The following is a 20,959-nucleotide window of genomic DNA, read 5'->3' as shown; positions in this document are numbered from 1 at the left end:
ATGCGCAGCTCCGTGTGGGGTGCCCCGGGGGGACCCCTATCTTGCAACAGACCTCTGAGGCCAGCTTCCTGCTCCAAAGAGAGGGCCAACACTCCTGGGACACCCCCCAATTCTCATGCCTGTCCCTGGAGCCACAGGGCGCCAGCTGAGTGATGCTGAGCCTCTGGGCCCCCCGAAAGAACTCAGTAGGCCCCGTCCCCTGAAAACTGCAGCCTGGGCGCAAATATATTAAATAAGAAACTAAAACGTACGGTACAGTTTTCTCTATTAAGGCTCAGATAAGCTGCCCCCCAGGTCAAGTACTCATGAGTGCCACAGTCCCCCAGCTGAGGGGCGGACAGGCAGGTGAGTCGGGGGCCAGAGGCCTTCCACATCCCCCAAAAGTGGGGCAGGGGAGGGGGGCAGGATAACGGGGGAACCCTGTGCTGGTCTAGTCAACTGCTGGGGAGTGGGGGTGACGCAAGAAACCCCAGGTCCAGAATGCTGGGAATGCCCCCTCCTTGGGGAAAACCAAGGCTCTGCCTTGCCCAAGTAGGGTCTGGAGAAAGCAACAGGGGACAGGCGCTCGTGCCCCAGGCTGGTGGGTCTCCTGGGAACCACCCCCAGGCGTGAGTGCTTACGGTGGGGAGGGTCTGGACAGGGCCCCCTTGGCAGTCTTGCTGGGAGTCAGGGCAGAGGCCCTCCGGACGGCAGGCGGAATTTGGGGTGGCACGGGTCCTCCCCAGCTCGGGGGCCCCACCCAGGCTTGTCAGAGCTGCCCCAGCCCGCGACCCAAGGGCTGCCCACTGGCCTCCACTCTGCGGGAACCAGCCCGGAGCTGATGGATCCAGAGACCAGCGACCACAACATCCAGCCCCTGGTCCTCACGGGGGCCTCCCCCGGCTCCGTGAACTCAGCCTCGTTCGGCGAGCTCCCCAAGATTACACGAGGATCAGAACCCCATTGTCTCGTAGGAGGCCCCTACTTCTTTCAGCATCTGCCCCCAGCTGTGGGTGAGGCCAGGTGGGAAGATAGGTGGGCTCATGAGCTCCCTGGGCCTCGGACACGGTTTTCTGGAGAAGGAGTGGGGGGAGGAGGAGGCTAGGGGTTCTCTGGAGGGTCTGGGGGCTCCAGGAAGGCAGGAGGGCACGGGGAGGTCTTGGCTTGGGCCCCGGGCCTGGCAGGGGAAACAATCGGGGGTGTCTCCCAGAGGCCCCTTCTTGGGGGCCCCTGGGGCCGATTTTCCAGTCTGTGAGAAATACTGTGAGAAGAATCTTCAGGGTAGGGGCCGGGCCCAGGCCTGGGGGGGCAGACAGGGAGGAGCAGAAGAGGCCCTCCTAATGCTTCTCTGCTTGGCTGACTTTCAGGGCGCTGATGACGGCGCTGATGTTCTCCTCGGGCACCTGCGAGGGGGCAGGGGGAGGCAAGAACCCGTGAGCCCCGAACCGGCAGCCCTTGCCCGGGGGGGCGGGGCCGGTGCTGGACACTCACCAGCGCGTGGTCGAACTTGAAGGTACTGATGTAGTAGGCGGGGATGTCTGCAGCAGCTAGGGGCTCGGAGATCTGGGCCACGATGCCACACTCATCTGGGGACACAGGCGGGGGGACCACGCTCAGCATCCTCGGCCAGTCTCCCCCCTGCCCCTGTTGCCAGGGCCTGCCATGCCCCCACGATTTCCCAGGGCTCCCACCCCTCGCCCTGAAGGCTTAGTGCAGAGGGCCCTCCACCCAGGAGCCTTCTCTGACCCTCCCTGGCCGGCAACGAGCTCTGGTTGGCAGGGCTCCGCGGAGCCCAGCTCTGTCCAGCTTTGGTCACCCTCTGCCTGCTCCCGACTCCTCTTCCCTGCCATCTTGCGAGTTCTCTGAGACAGAGCCGGACGCAGGGTGGCCAACGGGAGGACGTGGGTTCCGGCCCTCTTTCCTGTCGCCCTCTGACTCTCTTCTAGCCAGAAGACTGTGGTCAAGTCACTTCTGCTCTGTGAGCATCGGGTTCCTCCTCAGAGTCCCCACTGGGTGATGACCTCTACCTGGTCCTAAAGGTAGTGCCAGGCATCTGCGTGGGGCCGGAAAGGGCTTCTTTCCCCCTCTCAACCTCCAAAGCAGGTGTGCATCCTCTCCTCACCCCCGGCTCCCTGCCTGATTTGAAGGCACCACGCAAGGCTTCCTCCTCCAGGAAGACCTCCAGAGTCTGAGGACCGCTCTGTGCCACCAACACGACCCCTTCCCCCCAAGCCACTATTCTGATTTTGACGACGATGCCTTTTCCCAACGCTGTTCCCGACCGGGTGGGAGAGTCCAGATCGGGTCGCCAGCTCCCTGTGCACTTCTGAGGCTGGAGCCTGGGAACCGGCCCGGGCTCCACCCCTCCATCTCCCATCGTCACCCCCTCCAGCCTCCCTTCTGCTCCTTCACTCCCTGGCCCCAGTCCTGCTGCCATCAGCCCAGCCCTGGACCTGCGTGGGGACTCTGTGGGCTTCTCAAACTCCTGCTTTCCGCTTGGTCTGCCGGGCCCTTTGGGTGGCTGGGCAGGCCCGGGGTCCGTACATCTGGTGCCCATCTGTCTGCGCCACCACGTGGTGGAGACTCGTCTCCTAAGATCCTTTCGCTACAGACACGACTATTCTGATAAAAACGGGGGTAAGAGATTGCAGTCGAGAACGATGCCTTTCTGACTTCGGGTTGGGACCCACCTATCATGTCAGTTCAGAAGGCTGGTGACCTGCACTTTATAAAGCGACAGGACGGCTAAGGGGGAAGCCCAGATGGCACACACAGCACAGAGCTGGACCGGGGACGGTTCTGGAGCTGTTCGCACATAGGCGCGCTGGGTTCGGAGGGAAGTCGCGTTTACTCCGAACCACGCTAGCGAACATACGGAATCTGCCGGTCTCGGATCCTGCAGATTCTCGGCAAGCTCTCTTCCTTGCAGGGCTATTTATAGCCGTCAGGGTGGCTTTAGAGGCCAGGCTGTCCAGCGCAGGCAGCTCCAGCTGTTGGCTGGGAGGCGAGCGCGGCCACGGCGCACACCCGTCTCCTGGCTGCCCGCGCACGGGGCGGCCGACACAGAGGCCCGACAGCTACACGTCTGGATTCCGTCCCCATCCCCTTTCCTCCTCCTTCATCGGGACTTTCTGTGGTTGCATCAGAGACGGTATTCTGATGGACGCAGTCTCCTGGTGGCCCCCCCCGCCGCCCGCCAGAGCTCTGCCACTCCCCCCTCCACCTCCAGACCCCTCGGTCCCGCATCAGGACTCTGCCCCTCTGCTTGGGGCGACCTGGCTTTAGAAAGGCACCCTTTCTACCTTTGGACCCTGCACCTGGGCATGGCCACCTGGAGCCACGTGGGAGGCTCAGTCGGTTAAGCGACTGCCTTCGGCTCAGGTCATGATCCTGGAGTCCTGGGATCGAGTCCTGCGTCGGGCTCCCTGCTCAGCAGGGAGTCTGCTTCTCCCTCTGACCCTCCCCCCTCTCGTGCTCTCTGTCTCTCATTCACTCTTTCTCAAATAAGTAAATAAAATCTTAAAAATGAGCGGAACTGGGTGGACCCGTCCACCTGCAAACTTGTCCACAGGCAGGTGAGGCAGGAGGCAGACCCTGGCTCCCTCACCCACCCTTCGCCCCCAGGTCAAAATGCCCTGCCACCTCCATCTCCCGTCCTGGGAACTGAGCATCCAAGGGCTGACATGATGGCCCCTGGAGCAGTCTGCGCTTCATCGGGAACGTTCTTCATTCACTCTATCTGTGGGAAATCAGCGTTCACCGATCCCACCAGGGCTTGTGGAGGATGCTTCCCAGAGACGACCAAGAGCCTCTCCCGCGTTCCAGCTCTGGGGTCTGGAAGTCCCCAGGTCTAGCTTAAGGAAGTTATTTCTGATCGGCCCCTCATTGACAACGGGACCGGTGACCGCCACCCAGCCCCGGGCGAAATCGGTGCCACGCGGCCCTGCTAACTACCGAGGACTCCGAGCCCCGGGGCCCCTTGGAACACGCTCGTGGACAAAACTCGCTGCCAATGACACTGTTTGGGCAGCTGTGGAAACCGAGACTAGAGACTCTTAGGGAATCTCTGCGGATGTCCTCCGTACGATCAGGTCACCGCTATGGAGGAGAAGCTGTTCCTTCCCAGGACAGAAATGGGGAGGTATTTTGGGGTGAGTGCTGGGGTGCCTGAGTCTGATGGCAATTGCATTTATTTACGTGAAGGGCACTCATCAGAACAATACCCATTGCCTGTGAGCAGCTGGGACTAACGGGTGACTTTTTCCTTTTTGATTTTTTTTTTTAAAGCAGACTCTACGCCCAGCACGGAGCCCAATGGCAGGGCCCGAACTCACGATCCTGAGATCATGACCTGCGCTGAGATGGAGAGTCGGCTGCTTGGCCGACTGAGCCAGCCAGGCGCCCCTTCCTTTTCAACTTGTATTGCGCCCCCCAATGTGGTAATAAGCAATAGGAATGCAATCTCTAGTAGGGGAGAAATAAGAGCACTTTGGCTGAAGACCCGCACCTCAGGTCACTCGCTGGTCAAGGGCCCGTGGCGGTGGGGACGTCGGCTCCCTAAGCCTCAGCCTCCCCGTCTGTACCGCAGGGTGAGTGAGCCCGGACGGACGGCGCTTGGCGATGCTAGGCCCCCGCCCGCCGGTGTGGTCCCCGCCCTGCCCCCCAACCCCGGAGCTCACCAAATCCCAGGGGCTGTCCTCCGATCCGCACCATCTTCCAGAGCTCTCCAGATGCGCTGGTGAACAACAAATTACTAGGGAACCTTAACAAGGAGAGAGAGACAAACCCCAGAGGCTGACGTTGGTCGTGGTCCCTTGGTCGGAGCTGTGGCTGCCGTCAGAGCCCCCTCCTGAGCCCCCCTCATGTGGGGGGGAATGGAAAGGCAGGGCTGGGAGTGGGCTTTGGAACACCTCCCCCCTACCAGCTCCAGAGAAGGGGCTGAGGGACCAACAGCGCCCCTACGGCCCCGGGCCTTCGAGCTGAGTGTCGTCCGGAAGTTGGGCCACTCACCTCTGCTGCGTCTGCACGTCCATCACCAGGGAGATGTAGCCCTCAATGAGGGAGAAGGAGAAAAAGCGGATGTGGCCACAGTCGTCCCCGGCAGCCATGGGGTCCTTCACTCTGGAGGACGGGGGGTGGCATGGTGAGGGATGCAGTGGACCCCCGCCACACCCAGACCCCCACGCAGCCTGCCCGCCGGCCCACCAGCCCGGGAAAGCCGGGGCCAAGTCCTGGCCCTGATCCTGCCCTGCTGGGTGACCCTGAACCTCTGCTCCCACCCTCAGTCTCCCCATCTGAGATGCGCACAAGTCCACGGCATCCACGGAGGTGAGTGCCACACTTCACGGAGCCACAGACCCAGCCGGCCCTCGGTGCAGACCACCCCCGCCCCTTGCTGGACAGGGTTTCTCTGTCCCTGTGCCGACCCACAGCTTGGGGCACAGTGTGTGGTCACTGCCAGCTCACCGGCCCCTGGTCCCACCACCCTGCTAAAATCTGCTCCGAGGTAAAATGCAAAGCCTCTTGTCTGCCGAATGAAAACCCCCAAGCTCCTGGCTCCCCTGCTGACCCGGCTTGCCCTTGGAGCTCAGGGGACAGTGAGTGGGGTGCTCATTTCACGGACATGTGGCCCTGGGGCTTCACCAAGTTTTGGCGTTCTCAGAGTGCAGCTTTTGGGTAGGGCCATGATCCGTCCCCCCACCCCCAGACTAGCTTCCAGGGCAGGTGGCAGCTTTTGTGTCTCCCCACGCAGACTGGGGCTCCCAGGCAAAGTTGTGTCCCCTTGGCCCACCCTGCAGCCTCTCACGTCCCAGGGGGCCGTACCCGTTGGAGTAGAACATGACGTCCATGAGAAGTGTGGCGACCGCAGGAAGCGTGTCAGGGTCCAGGCTGGTGACACAGAACCTGTTGCTTGGGCTGGACAGAGGGTGGATGACAGGCCTCTGGACTGCGAGAGCAAAGACAGGGGGCGCTGAGGCCAGAGGAGGAGAGGTGTGGGGCAGGAGGAGGGCCCGATGAGGGGTGGGGTCAGCAGGCAGCTGCTTTGGGGGACCTGCCCCTGTATCTTCTACAGCCTCCAGTACCACCCACCCACCCACCCAGCCTCCGGTACCAGCCACGGCTCTCCTGATTCTCCAGGCTCACTTACAGACCCCCGGGCCTTTGCACATGCCTTGCTGTCTGCCTGGAATGAAAGACCTTTCCAACCCCTACCACCAGGCTGAGCTACTTGGACTCCAAGCTTCAGTTAGAGAGTGGCTGCCTCTGGGAGGCCCATCCTGATACCCTGGGTGGGTGAGGAGTGGCCTCTGGCCATCACCAGCTGTGTCCATGTCCCCTGCCCTTGCTAGACCTCGAGAGCAGGGTCTGACCAGGACTGTCACACACTGTGTATGCCGGGTGCTTAATGAATGCTCTGAGAACGGGGTTGCTCTGGGCTAGGCCCTGGCCACTTCTCGAGGTCTGCCCTGCACAGAGCCCCCTCAACTCACCCATCTTGGGCTTCACGAAGCCATTGGTGATGCCGAGGTTCTCGGCTGCTACCGTCTCGCCATTGACAACCCGCAGGATGGTGAACTCTGATGACAAGGTGTGAGTGACAAAGGGCAGGTCCCGTTCGCGCACCTGGGGACGGGGAGTCAAGGATGTGAATGTCCCATGATCCCCGGGGGGGCACCGACCCCCTTGATTCTGAGATTTTGAGCCCAGAACCAGCTTCCCCCGTCCCTCCCGCCATGCTGGTGGGGGATGGGCGCCTGGAACCCCTGCGGGCCCTGTGACCAGACACTCTTGCCACCCCTCCCCGCACGTGCTCCCAACCCTCACATCCTGGCCTCCGGGTCGAACCCAGCACGGTCTGCAACAAACAGGCGGTGCGTGGGGCTGCATGGAGCCCCATGCTGACACTTGACCCATGACCCCGAGGTACCCTTGACCTCCCTCTGAGCGGGGCCCCGGCTCACCAGGATGAAGTCTGTCTGGTAGGTGGAGAGCATGAACACAGAGATGTTCTGGTCGGCCAGTGGAGCGATGACCGACTTGGCAATCTTGGTCACGCCGATGGGCTGCGAGCTAGAGAAGCTGCCCCCGCCCGACACCACGTTCAGGGCCAGCCAGGTGGCGTCTGCCACGCTCAGGTGCTCCGAGGAGGGCAGCTCTGCAGGGGGAGGGAAGGGGATGACACATGGAAGGCGGGTCTGTGACTGGTGGGTCCTCCGGGCAGGGGACAGGGCAGGTTGCAGGGATTGGGACAGAGGTGCAGTCCAGCCGTGGGACCCCGGCCAGTCCCTGCCCTCCGGGCCTCGGTGCCCTTATCTGTCAGAGGAGGATGGAATCAGAGGTCCCACCCTGGGAGGACCGAGCAGGGAAGGCCCTCAGAAGACCTCAGACATGCCTGACCACTTGGCAGGGCAGGAGCCTGGGCGACAAGTGGCTTATCTGTGTTGGGCTTCTACCGTCTCACCCATGAAACAATGGGTGTTCAGCCGCGAGTAATGATTTTATTTCCAGTTCCCACCACCCTTCTGGCTGTCAGGGGCTGCCCTCAAATGGGTGGAACAGGCCCCCTGGTTATTTTATTAAGATTTACTTATTTCTTCGAGAGAGAGAGTGAACGAGCGTGTGCACGGGGGTGGGGGGGGCAGAGGGAGAGAGAATCTCAAGCAGACTCCTTGCTGAGTGCAGAGCCCAACGTGGGGCTCGATCTCATGGCCCTGAGATCACGACCTGAGCCGAAACCAAGAGGCAGACGCCTAACCAACTGAGCCACCCAGGCGCTCCCCGCTTCCCCTTGGTTTTCATACCGGTTCCCGGGAACCTCTCAGGGGGGCTGGGGGGTGGAGGGGAAGCCAGGAGACAGGGTGGAGGGCCCAGGATTTCTCTCCCGGCTTCTGTCAGACCTGCACTCTGGAAGAACACGCGGCTCCAGGAGGGCTCCGCAGGGTGCCACCTTTTGGCAACAGTGACTGTCACCCAAGTCCCTCCTCCAGAGAGCCCAGGGATCCTGGGGTTGGCGTTGGTGGGGGCAGAGTGGAGGAGGGTCAGAGTTTCAGCAATCACCAGGTCTCCTTGACTAGCTCAGAAACAGTCGGAATCCGCATGCTCACCTGCTCTACCTGGTCCTGCAGAGAGCATGCAGGGGAGCTTGCCCGGGGGGCGGCAGGACACAGGTACGCGCATGTGCACGCGTCTCCCCCGACACAGGCCGCGCGTGTGACTCTCTTTGCATCACAGGTGCCTGCTCACACACACCCTGTGTCAAGACTGTCATTCCCACCATATGGGGGACAAACCAGTGCGCCGAGGGGGCCGGGGATCTGCCCGAGATCCCTTAGGGAAATAAGAACCAGGACTCAAAGCCCGGTCTGGCCCCCGCCCAGGTAGGGCGGGGGCCAGGAAGAGGGGCCCAGACCCTGGCAAATCAGGGAGACTGTGATGATGATAGTGTCACCCCGGGGAAGGCAACGTGGCTTCTGAGGAGGAGAAACTGAGGGAGGCCCCACCTGGGCTCCCACCTGCCTAGCTCCAGTCGCCCCATGGTAACCATAGCCTGGCTGCCCGCTGGTCCTGCTGCCTCAGAAGGGACCATCCCAGCCAGGCTCGCTAGAGGGGCAGGCGGCTTCCCAGAAAAGGCGAGAGGTTTGGGAGGAAGAGCAGGAGGAAAGGCATTTAAGAGGCCCTGGGCCTCGGGCTTCTGCATCTAGTCTCACTGTCACCTGGGTGTCGGAAGAAAAATAGTCTGACCACCAGAGGAAACTCCCCAGAACCAGGAGCTCAATTCTGAAACTCTAAGGGGCCTGGACCCGGGGGCAGCACTGTGAGCCCCCCAACCCTGCCACCTTCTGCAGAGACAGCCCCAGGAGCCACCGAGGGCTGGGGTACCTTGATGGTCCAGGCTTGTTAGATGGTCCGCCCAACGCTTCCTGTGTTCCCGTGCGCTGGGTGTGAGCCCCACAGCCCCGACAGCGGCCAGCCATCATTTTAACATATTTAATGATGAAAGTTTGAAAATGCCCCTTTCCAATAGGGCAGAAGCCCTTCAGCCTTCTTGGGAAAATTCTGGAGAGGTCAATTATATCTTATGTCGCCACATGCTAGCATGAGACCACGTCACCGTTTGTGAACCGGCCGTCTGCCTTCCCTGCCAGGTTCCTCTCGACCCAAAACCACCCAGTGGCTTCCCTCGTCCTTCGGATAAAAGCCAAGGTCCTTTTCCCAAGAGAGCTCTTCTGTGCAGCAGTGGGGAGGGGTCTACACCTGTGCTGCCCAAAATGGTAGCCGCTTGCACGTGGCTTCAGAGCAGACAGAAGAAACGTGGCTAATGTGACAGAAGACAGAAGATGGTACGTTTTATTTCATTTTGATTCATTTCGCTTCTGACAGCTGCGTGCGTGTTGAGTGGCTACCGTGGGGGGCGGTGGCCTCGTCTGCTTTATCCTCGGCCACTTTCAGCACGTGGCGCACAGGGGTGTGAGACAAGGATGAGGGACGGGGGCAGCCCGCCCCGCCTCTCTGCTCGGTCCAGGCCCCATGGTCCCACTCATCTACCTTCCCGGCTCGCCGCCTTCCACCCAGCTCGGTCGCCCTGCCAGACCCGAGGTGGGGGGTGGCCTTCACCACCATCCCCTGCTCCCATACCCAACTTCCCAGGATCGGGCCAAGGGGCCCCAGGGGGAGCGGGTGCCATTCCCAGCCCCGGCCCACCAGTGGGGATGGAGCAGTTCGCTGCCCGTCAGCTTACGGGCGCACAACGGGCCCTGTGAAGTCAGCCCCTCTCCCATTTGGCAGAGTAGGCAGGCAGTGGGGGTCTTGAGAGCGCAGGGAGGTGGAGGGCAGAGTACACAGGCTTCGGGCTGGGACGGCGACGAACTGCAATCCGGGCTCTGTCCTCCCCGGCGGAGGCTGCTGGGAAGCTGTGGCAGATACGGTGCGGAAGGCGTGTCCCCTCCGAGTCAGTGAAGTGCTGGGGTGTGTGCGTTTTTAAGGGGTGCTGGTATAGCCAAGGCTCTGCTCTGGGGAGTCTCTTGGCGGGTTTGGATGAATCCCAGGGAGAAGCCCAGGCCTGAAGCCAGCTGAAAATGGGGACATGGGATGGTGGGGGTGGGGAGGGGACAGAGGATTTCAGGTCAGTCCAACTGTTGACCAGTCTGGGCAGCGGGTCGGCCGGGATGGGCCTGCCTGCCCTGCTCCAGGCCTCAGGGCCTGCCGCTCCTGGCTCTCGGCCCCGGAGAGAACCCACTGATGGTGGGCGGCTTCAGACCAGTGGTCACCCCCTCTGATACTTCCAGAAGTGCGAGCCTTGTCAGAAGAGCAAAAGTAGCTGGAAACCACAGTGTTTGCTGCTTCTGGCCCCTGGGACCTCCAATACCGGGGTAGAGGGGTGGGGGTGGGGGGCGGAAGGCCTGCCTGGGGCCCATCTTCACCCCGGACCAAGCCTCGGGGTGCCTGAGGTTCCACTTTGGGGCTGTGGGGATGAGCTGCCAGGAGGCTGACCAGGAGGCAGTGAGCCTGCCCTTCCCTAGAGGAAAAATGGACCCATTCCAAGACCAAAATGGATTATTTCTGTCACCGCACATAGTACAAGCCCCTAAAAATAGCCTGTCGGAGCTGCATATGCTCTGTGGTAGTGGAGGTTAACGGTGTCTTGTCACCCTCAGCCACAGACTGGGGCGGCTCTGTGGCTAGGTGGAACCCCCGCGTCCCCCCGCGCTGCCCTCCTCACTGTACCCAACCCCCCTCCCCAGGCCTCCCCTGTTCCAGCTGCAGGACCCGCGGGTCCCTGCGCTACACGGCTGCATGCCCCCCACCCAGCCTGTGCTTCTCAGGCTTCTCCTGCCCAGGCCCACAGCAGGGTCAAGAGTCCTGGGGTCAGGCGGGTGGGTTTAATCCTGCCTCGATGACTCTGGGCAAAGGCAACGCCCCTCCGTTTCTTAGTTGCAAATGCAGAATGATGAAATCAGGATCAGCTCCAGAAGATGCTTTGAAGGATTAAATGAGATAATCCCCATCAAGCGCTTAGCTAAGTGCCTGGCGTCCAAGTGCTCACCAAATGCCAGAGCCTTTTCTGTTAGTACACTGCTAGTGGAGTTTTGCTGGTTTCTCAATGGCAGTTGGGTAACATGCATCAAGAGCTGTATAAATGCGCAATTTTGCTGCAAAGCAGTCGTTAACACGTGGGGCAGAGACAGACTCACGGGCAAGTGTGCGACCCAGAGGGATTTCAAACGAACACCTGGGTGCTCCCGAAAATCCAACAGCACGGCCGGGCAGAGGAACTACGGCTCATCTAGGACAGAATGATGCCTATCGAGCGCATGCGCATTGGGTGGCCACGTGGGCCCCTTGCAGAAGGGACAGGTGATGCTGTGTTTGGGGAGGAGGCCCGGGGAGCCATGAAGCCGCAAGAGCTGGATCCGAACCTGGGTCTTCTCATCCTAGGCCAGGGTGAGGCCGGGAGTCACTTCTCAACGACATCCTCCCCCCACCTTTTGACCAGCATGTGTGCGAGAGACGCTACACTCCCATAAATGTACACGGTTTTTCTCGGGCAGTAACAGATAATTCAAGCAGCCTGGGTGTGCTGACCAGGAATCACCACCTGGACGTGAGACCCCTACCCAGAAGTCACGGGGTTAAGGACCCCTCCTCTCAGCCCCTGCTGGCCGTATAATTTACACCTGTTTTCCCCGGAACCCCCTTCCCCAGACTGAAGACACTATTATTGCTCCGGCCACCGGAAAAGGTTTGGGGAGAGGCCAGGCGATTATTAATGGCTCCAGGGAATGTCCGGGTTTCAGGATTGTGGGTAATTCCCTCCCTGGGTCCGTTAGGGTCTCAGCCTGGGCCTAAAGACCTCACTTTGGACAAAGCCTGCTTATTCACTCCCCTACCCTCCGGGAGGCCCCCACCTCACACTCTCTCCCCTCCTGCACACTCACCCCGGGTGCCTCTTCCTGAGTCCAGCCCCAGTGACGACTCTCTCCAGCTCAGCAACCTTCAATGGCTCCCTACTGCCTGCAGAATAAGGTCCAAACTGACCCTGCTCACCTCTTTTTTTGTTTGAACCTACATTTCCAACTGCTTTTTGGACCTGGTCTCTGCTTCTGCTTCTATATTTACCCATACACCCCCACCTGACATGCTCTCTCCCTCCTCAGCCCTTCAAGGGCAGCAAAAATTGCCTCCTCCAGGAAGCTTTCCCTGACTACATAAGCTCCCCCCAAAGCCTCCTCTTCTGAGCTCCCCAGAAAGGGACATGCTGAAGGCTCACCAGTTCTTCCAGACCCAAATACAGTGTGAGGCTCCCTGTTGATCAGCAGTGGAGCTCAGGAAAAAGGCCCAGGTAAATTCAGATTTGGAATCTTTCTTGATTCCCCACTCTGTCCTTACTGCACCAGCCTCCTTACTTGGCTCTCTCCTCCAGGCAAGCCCTTCAAGATCAGGTGAGACCCTTCACTGGCTCCCCCTTGCCTCTGTCTCTCCTGGCCTCCCTTGTCCCATCTCCTTCTTGCTCTGTCTTCTCACCTCCAGTTCCCTGGGAGTGCCAGGCAACCCTCCATTCTGGAAGCCTCCCCACTCCCAACTTCCCAGGTTCCACGAGGTGGGCTCATTACTCATCTAGTTGGGTTTGCCTCGAGCACTGCCTCTTCCGGGAAGTTCCCTCGGACTGCACTTCTGCCAGCCAGGCTGGGCACCACTCTCTATTGCTAATATAATTCTGGCTCCTGTGTTTCTGTCCTCCCAGAGGTGTAAGCTGCCCCCTGGGGGCAAAGACTGGATGGCCTGCACTTCTGCGCTCCCCAGCCTAGGGCCCGGCCCCTGGAAGCATCCAGAGAAGACACCAACCGTGAGGCCTCGGGCAGGTGAGAATGGTCTAATACGGTGGCCCCCCGCCGTCAACTTGCCCTGAGAACCACACAAACAGCTTCTGACCCTATAACGCCAGGTCTCAGACCCCATTTTAGGAATCAGCCTGGAGTAAGAATAAAGGTCACACGTTTCAGGAGTTCATAAATTTATCCCTGGAGAACCAGGAAACCCCACCTGGATTCTAAGCGTAGGGGACCAGGCAAGGAGGCAGGCCGCATCCACCACGACGTGGACCGCGAGAGGCTGTGATATCACAGGAAACGGTACGTTACAACATCAGGTGCAAACATCTCTCTCCAGAATATGATCGCGCGCAAATTAAAAAGAGACAATTTGTGCCCAGTAAAATTGGAAAGAGAAACACGAAAGAGGGACCGGGAGTTGTCTTTGGGGCGGAAGAGGGTTTTTATAAAAATGTGGAATCTGCTGCACTCTCCGTAGGCTTGTAAGAACGGAACTGAGGGGCTCGGAGGGAACGCCAGCTCGGGGGGGAGCCCCGCTCCGTGGCTTGTGAGCCTGGGCATGTGACCTCCCCTCCCCTCACAGCTCCCCGCCGGTGTGCTGCAAACACCACCACCTCCTCATAAATCAGCGTGCAGTGGTCAGCGCAAACAAATGTTCGCTGTTGCCTTAGACCAGGACCAACATAATGCACCTTACTAAATAAAACTGAGAGGATGGGGGGGAGGCAGGGCACAGGGAGAGAAGAAAACAGACTCTCTGCTGCCTTTCTAACCCACTCGCTGGAAGGAGAGGGGGTGAAAATAAGGCAATGGGTGGGGAGGCAGAAATAAGGCAGTGGGCGGGGGGCAGAAATAAGGCAGCGGGCGGGGGGCAGAAATCAGGCAGCGGGCGGGGGGCAGAAATCAGGCAGCGGGCGGGGGGCAGAAATCAGGCAGCAGGCGGGGGCAGAATAAGGTGGTAGGCAGCCCACACTGACCACAGGCCACAGTCCAGCCGAGCCCGGGTGACAGAAGCACTTACCTAGGAACCCCTCCTCATCAACAATGATGGTGTAATCCTCCGGCGTCTCAGTCAGACTGAAGAACTTGCACCTGGATGGTGGATGGACAGACAGAGAATATTGCTGTTAGTCCCACTTCAGACCTGGCAGGACCCTGTGACCCAGCGGCAGGTGACTCGGTTTACCCAGAGCTCTGACCCCAGGCTGCTGGATGACCTCCAGTAAGCTGCGTATCTCTCCCTCTGCTGTCCTCCAGTTCCGACTCAGGAGGTCTCAGAGGGGCTGGTTGTCCCCTCTGCAAACCCCAATCTTTGTGAACCCCTGAGCTGGCCAGCCTCTAAAGCCCCCATACAGCTCAAGGGTCTTCGATCCCACTTTTTCCCAGGGGAAGCGGCAGCTGAAGGGTGGCTCTGGCAGGGAGAATGTAGGTGAAGTGTCTTTTCTGTGGGCCCCCCCACCATGTCCCGACTTCTGGGCCTCTGTTCCTGTCCCCCCCACCCCCTGCTCCCAGGCCCTCTCCTCACCAACTTGAGAGTTCCCATGGTCATTTAAGACCTAATTCAAGTCACCCAACCAGCAGCCCAGCCTTTAGGGTACTGTTCTTCCTTGCACGAGAAAGAGGTGTGACTGTCGGTGCCATTTGGGGGGGGGGCACGGATCCCTGAATTGCCCCCCCATCATCTTTGGTAATTCTGGCTTAGCCTGGGGTGTACATTGCTCATTTCTGCCCCAAACGAGCCCATCGATTTCCCGAGGTCAGGGGCTGGCACTCACTCTGTCCCTGTGTGTCTTGTCCCCGAGTCTGTTCTTAGTGCCTGGCAGACACGCGGGGCTTTCTGTGGCCAGGTGAGGGGGGGTCACCGCCCCTCACTGCCTGTCTCCCTGTCCCTCATCCAGCTAGAACAGTCCCAGAACCCCTGCAGGGAGAGATGGCATGCACAAGCCACATGCAGGAAACGGCCTGTGGTCATTTATCTGATGTCACTGTGGCTCTCGAGCTTGGGCTCCGTGCCCAATGTGTAAAACCCATCCATCACGGGAAGCCCTAACAGCAAGAGGTCCAACAAGTAACCCCAGCAAGGGCCCAAACAGCATTTCTACAAAGGTTCAAATGGAAAAGAATCTCGGAGGGGATGCAGGGTTGCAGGGGATGGGGTGGGGGGCGGGGATGGTGCTTCAACCCTCAGCTGCCCTGCAGCACCAGAACCCGGCCACACAACCTTCCCTTATTTGCTTTATTCTTGAAATTTTTCACAAGGAATGAGAGCAACTGGAATCGAAAGGAATGCAAAATGGTACAGCCATTTGGAGGAGGTTGGCAGTTTCTTACAAAGTTAAAACATATGCAGACCACACGGCTCGGCAACCCCACTCTTGGATAATCACGGGAGAACTGAACACCGAGGACCACATAGAGACCTGCATGCAGACGTTTATGGCCTTCCTTTGTGATCGCCCCAAACTGGGAACACCCCAAATGTCGGCCCTTCACCTGGAGAACTGGATACACGGCGGCCCACTGGCCCCACGGAATACTGGTCAGCACTCCAAAGGGATGAATTACTGGTTCGCGCAATAAGGTGGATGGATCGCGAGTGCGTTTCGCTAAAGTTAAAGCCAGACTCAAAAGGTTACATATTATCTGATTCCATTTCTAGGACATCCTGGGACTCTAAGGACAGAGAAGGGATTCATGGTTGCTATGGGTTGGGTTGGGGTTGACTTTAGAAGGGCATCAGGAACTTTTTGGGGTGACAGGAGGGCTTGGTACCTTGGTTATGGTGGTGGTGGTTAAGAGCATGTTTGTCAAAACTCAAAGAATTATACCTTAAGAGGGGTGAATTTTACTATACGTAAATTATCCCCCAATGTACTTGACTTTATTTTTTAATTCATTTTTAAAAAGATTTTATTTATTCAACAGAGAGAGAAGGTGGGGGGCGGGGTGGGGAGAAGCAGGCTCCCTGCTGAGCAGGGAGCCAGACATGGGGCTCGATCCCAGGCCCCTGGGATCATGAGCTGAGCTGAAGGCAGATGCTTCACCAGCGGAGCCACCCAGATGCCCCATCAATGTACCTGACTTGAAAGAAACTGCTTGAGCCAGAGTCGTCAACGAGGTGGCATGCTCCTCCCCACTGACATTCTGCTCAACCAACAGCACACACTCTTCAATCTCCCTCCAGCTCTTTGGCCTTCAAATCACATCTCTGTCCCTGTCTGTCCCCTACCCGACTTGCAATATTGCCCGGACAAATGAAATCTGTAATTGCTCGGGGACAATAGCAAATTATAACCTCAGAAAGCCAATCACCGGTCTGGCCTGGCTCCTTCTTGGGGACCCCTGTGCACCCAGAAAGAGCCCCGGGAGCCCCCGCTCCCCCAGTCACGAGATTGCCACGAACAGGTACTCACTTGGTGTGGGGAGTGGCCAACCAGTTATCTGTGATGGGAAACAGAGATGGCACTTACGCCCTGTGCCCTCTTGTCTGTGAGGGATGTTCCAGAAATAGACCATATAAATCGTCCCAGAAGGCATAACCCCCAGCAGAAGGCAGCCTCAGCTTCTGTGTAAATGGGGTACAAATATGCTCTTGATGTGACCCGTCTCCTGGGGTCGAGGGCCCCCGAGGCCCGGCTGTTGGATATGCATCTTGAAATGTGCGCCTTGGTGTGTGGGCAGGCCCCCAGGAGGGCGAGTCAGACCGAAGGGCCAGCAACCATTGCTCTGGTCAAACTCGGGGAGTCAGGCCCCCTGCTGCATGTCGCTAGCCCCACCTGCCTTACCCCCGCCGCCCAAGTTGCTCTCAAGTCTCCCCCCTGCCTACCACTCCCCTCCACGTGAACGCCTGCCTTGGGAGACCATACCAGCCTCCTACCTCGTCTCACTCCCCCACTCTTGGCCTGCCTCCCCGTCTCAAGCCTCCAAAGGTTGGCAAATGGTCTTTCCACTGCCCAGCGCACCCTTCCCTCTTCTCTGGCTGGAGACTTGCTGCTCATTCTCCAAGACCCAGTTTAAGCATCTTCGTTGGGGTAAAGCCTTTTCAGATTGGTGCTGACCGCTCCATCTCCCTCACCTCCCACCGTAGGGGTGTGGCCCTCCTTGACAGCCTACAGCCTTATGTTACGTCTACAAAAGGACATTAAAGACACCATGGACAGGTATGTCACAACTCACTCATGTCACAGTTTATGTGAAGTATGCCCTTATAGTTGAGCAGTGCACAATCTGTGCAACTGTGCATGATGGTCCTAGGTGTTTTCCACAACCTATTACAAATACTCATTCTCCCCAGCAGACCATAAGCTCTCATTGGCAAGGACTATAGATTCTCTGTACATACACCTAGTACCTGACACAGGCTGGGAATAGAATCAACACTCATTGTCCAACGAGCAAAAAAGTGGGACTATGGCCACAAACTTACCCCCAAGCCAGCGAAGCCCTGATCAGACAAACCCTCCTGGCTCTTTGTGGGGCACTGCTTTAACTTAGCCCTCCTCTGGGAGATGCTAAAGTCTCCAGTCCCAACCTTCTAGTCAGTCATGGCTAGAGCCACACTCCAGATGCTTGGGCCCCCCGTGTTTGTGGCCTCTCTGTACATTGTCTATGAGGAGCTGGAGAGAGAGGACCAAAACCCGGCAATTAGCCAGCCTCTGTTCAGTGCTGTTAGGAAACCCGAGGAGGAGGAGGAGAGCGGGGTGCCCTCTGGATGCCCTCATGGTACTCAGGAAAGGGATGGAACAACAAGGAAAATAAAGCAGGCTGGGAAATTGTGAAGACCTGCATACTAGTCCCAACTTGGCACCTGGGGGTGGTGAGCCCTGGGCTGCTTCATTCCTCTGTACAGTGAGGGTGGACTGGTTCCCATCAGCTCCAGCTTGGGTCACATGGAACCCCGCAAGCTCCACACTAGGGTGACCTCAAGGGGCCTGGCCAGGAAGGCACAGAACCATGGAGTCTATGTGGAAAACATCTTTTAAGGGCAGGCAAAATCCCAACCAGCTCGGATTAGAACCCAAGACAGATCTGCTGTCCAGACAGCTGGGCGGGTGGGGTATCACAGCTCTGGGGGCAGGGCTCATTCATCTCAGGGTCTCTATGAAGAGTGCGCTCAGAGTTTGGGCAGTGCACAACCCATGCAACCGCGTGTGACCATTACCCAGCAGGTTCTGCTGGAGCCATCAGGTAGACAGAACTTAAAACTCTACAGCCCTGAGCAATGAAGGCGGGAGACTGGGGAACAGCAGCCTGTGGATCATGCAAGTCTCCCATCCAGGGGGTGCCAATGCATCACTGTGCTCTGCTGAACAGAACAGGGGGTACTAGAGGTAGGCAGCCCATACCAGGAAGCCTGTGTCTGTTCAGAGCCTCATGGCCAACACAGAGCATGCCCAGAGGGACTTCAGGGGGATTCCAGGCTGTGCCCCTTTCGGCCTGGAGGAAGAGTCCAGCCGCCACCTTTACTTCTCCGTGGCAGTTGTGCTCCATAGGATGGAAGCAGTGCTGCTTATGGCTGTGTGACCTCAGGTAAATTGCTTAACCTCTCTGTGCTTCGGTCTCCTCATGTATACAATGGGGATGATAACCCTACTTCACAGGGTTGTTGTTGAAGAAACACCAATGAGTGAAGACCCGGTGTAACTATAGTTAGCACTCAACACATGTTGGTTATTTATTCTTGGACGGCAAAGGTAGCTGACGGGGAGGTCACAGGGAGGCCGGCTTGTATTTCCAGTAAAGAGAAACTAAAGCCAGCTAGCTACTGAGAACAGTGGGCTGTTGGTTCCCCGAGGGGCTGAGCCCCATGTGCGTGGGCTGCAGGCAGGATGGGGTCTCCATCAGGAGGATGGACTGAGCCACCTTTGAGGTCCCGTGCGGGGCCGGCTCTTACACACTTGACCCTCCAGGCATCAAGCTTTGCCTGAAAAGTCTCCGTCCACCTAACCAGTGGCCCAGCCCCCACCAGGGAGCCAGCATGATGGGTTACGACGGAAGAGCCTCAGCCCGAGATCCCCAGTGACTGTGCCGGAGTCAGACCCGCAGCCCTGGGCCTGACCCCACCCCAGCTCCCTGACACGCCACACAGAGGCCGAGGGACCTTCACAGACAACCGGTGTGTCTGAGCAGTGGACCTGGGAGATCGGGGGAGCCAGGGAGGTGGGGGCCCCTGTGGGCATGTGTCTCGCCTTCTCCGTTCAGCTGCTGGCCAGCAGAGGGTCCCGGCAGGCTGTGCCCCCCCCCCCCCGCCCCCCCGTGCGGAGTCCCTAGCCGAGGACCTGAATCTAGGGCAGGTGGGAGATGGCTGTGGGAGCCAGACCCTGTCTGGGACTGGAGCCCGCTTCCTGCAGGGTCATGATGGCCCGTGTCAGCCAGACCCTGCCGGCTCATCACAGAACAATTGTAGACACTTCGGGATGACAGCCCGGCCAGCCGGGGAACCACGGTCTTCGTGCACACCGGATGGGCCTTGCACACAGCGCTGAGAACAGGCATCCAGCATGTTCCAGGGACCTGTGGACACACTGTTCTCAGTCCTTTGTTCTACTGGGGTCTCTGAATGCCCACGGGCCCGTTTTCAATTTCAGCCTGGGAAGCCGGGAGTGTTTCTCGCCAAGGGTAGCCCATTGGGCTTGGAGCCCGGGGGGTGGGCCACATCTCTCCCTGCAGCAGGGCGAAGGGGGAGGGGCCGGGGCCCGCCACCTGCCCCTGCCCGCCGGCCCCAGCTGGTGGTGCGGGAGCCTTCCACGCTACACAGTGAGCGACAGGCGCGCTGGCCTCACGCTGGTCCAGGGCTTTTCTCCCCAAAGGAAAGCCAGGCGGATGGCGTGTGCCAGGCTTTTTTTTCTTCAACCGGCCGTAGCCTTTTTACTTCCTCCTAGGTCTTCGCTAGGTCTCTCGGGTTATTTACATTTCATTTCTACTGTCTTTGGCATCTGGAGGCTGCCGTTTCAAGTTTTAGGTAGAAAAAAGGCCCCGCGTCGCGTCTGTGACTCGAAGGGTAAAATCCCGAAAAGGGGTTTCTTCTTCTGTTAAGATGGAAAAAAAAAAATCTGCTTAGGTCACGGGTGGCCAGGACAATGACCATGTGGGTCGTGGTGCTCGCAAGGTCTAGGGTGACACACAGAGGCGGGATGGCAAAAAGGGGGTGGGCAGGGCCCAAGGAGGAAGCTCCCAGACTCAGGCAGCAGCTTAATTCAGCGGCGAGATCATTCAGTCATTCAACAAACCGATCATTAAGCACCTGTATGTGTCAAGCACTGTGGCAGGTGCTCGGCGACACACCTCCAAGAATCAGACAATCAGGGTTTATGTGGAGGGATGGAAAAAACAAAATAGTGCATCAGACGGTGATGTGTGCCGCCGAGCAAATAAAAGTGGAGAAGGGGCAAAGGCGCTGGAGGGACAGGGGGTGTGAATTCCGACAGAGCAGGGCGTGGCTGCCAGGGGCTACGGGGAGGGGGAGACAGGCAGCAGTCACTGAATGGATAGAGTTGCAGTTTGAGATGATGGAAAAGTTCTGGAGAGGGATGGCGGGGACGGCTGCCCAGCAACGTGAATGTGCTTAATGCCACCAACAGGTGCACTTCGGAATGGCGAATATGGTCAATTCGGTTAGGTCTGTGTGCCCACGAGAAAAAGGGAAATTGAGCAGGTACGCGGAAGGTCCCCACAGCACCTGTGGGGGGAGGGCGAGCTGATGTGTCGCTGTCCCAGGAGTGGCCACACACCAGGAGGGACAGAGGCCAGAGGGGCTGAGTGGCGGGGGAGGGACGGGTCACAGGGGAGGGAAGAGGACTGGCGGCCGCTGTAAGGGATGGGTGGAGGCCCTAAGACCAAGGAGCCACCAGCTAGAGCCGACGGTGGTTTGGCCCAGGCTGGCGGTGGTGGGCATGGGTCCATGGGCGGCCAGGAAGTAAGATTCAACACCTCGAGGAGATGAGGTCAGCAGGCAGACTGTCGTCACCTCTGACTCTGGTCCCCAACCCCTCCTCCCCCCGCTGACACCTCCATTCTTTCCTCCATGGAGACCTGGGGAAGGTAGGGAACTCTGGGCAGGGGCTGGCTTAGTCCTGCACCGAGGGCCAAAGCCACAAGCCTCCTTATGCATGTCCCAATGGCCTGGGGCAGCCAGGTGGGGGATGGGAAGG

The 20,959-nt window shown here is 58.9% G+C and overlaps 1 protein-coding gene across 1 annotated transcript in view; it reads right to left on the bottom strand.

The window, feature by feature from the left end:
• Positions 1–248: 248 nt before the first annotated feature.
• CASTOR2 (cytosolic arginine sensor for mTORC1 subunit 2) overlaps positions 249–20,959 on the bottom strand; it is a 47,034-nt gene continuing 26,323 nt past the window's right edge. The window contains exons 2-9 of the mRNA XM_028110235.2: positions 13,831–13,901; positions 6,942–7,135; positions 6,471–6,603; positions 5,803–5,926; positions 4,990–5,100; positions 4,659–4,741; positions 1,471–1,565; positions 249–1,382 (exon numbers count right to left, since the gene is read on the bottom strand). Coding sequence (XP_027966036.1) covers positions 1,317–1,382; positions 1,471–1,565; positions 4,659–4,741; positions 4,990–5,100; positions 5,803–5,926; positions 6,471–6,603; positions 6,942–7,135; positions 13,831–13,901 — 877 coding nt within the window. The 3' untranslated portion in view covers positions 249–1,316. The remainder of the gene's footprint in view (positions 1,383–1,470; positions 1,566–4,658; positions 4,742–4,989; positions 5,101–5,802; positions 5,927–6,470; positions 6,604–6,941; positions 7,136–13,830; positions 13,902–20,959) is intronic.

Source organism: Eumetopias jubatus, unplaced genomic scaffold, assembly GCF_037043125.1.
Source record: "Eumetopias jubatus isolate StellerSeaLion01/CBP00866 unplaced genomic scaffold, mEumJub1_p1.0 scaffold_12, whole genome shotgun sequence".
Lineage (NCBI taxonomy): Eukaryota > Metazoa > Chordata > Mammalia > Carnivora > Otariidae > Eumetopias > Eumetopias jubatus.
The sequence above is the reverse complement of the archived record's forward strand: the minus strand, read 5'-3'. Positions and strand labels throughout refer to the sequence as shown.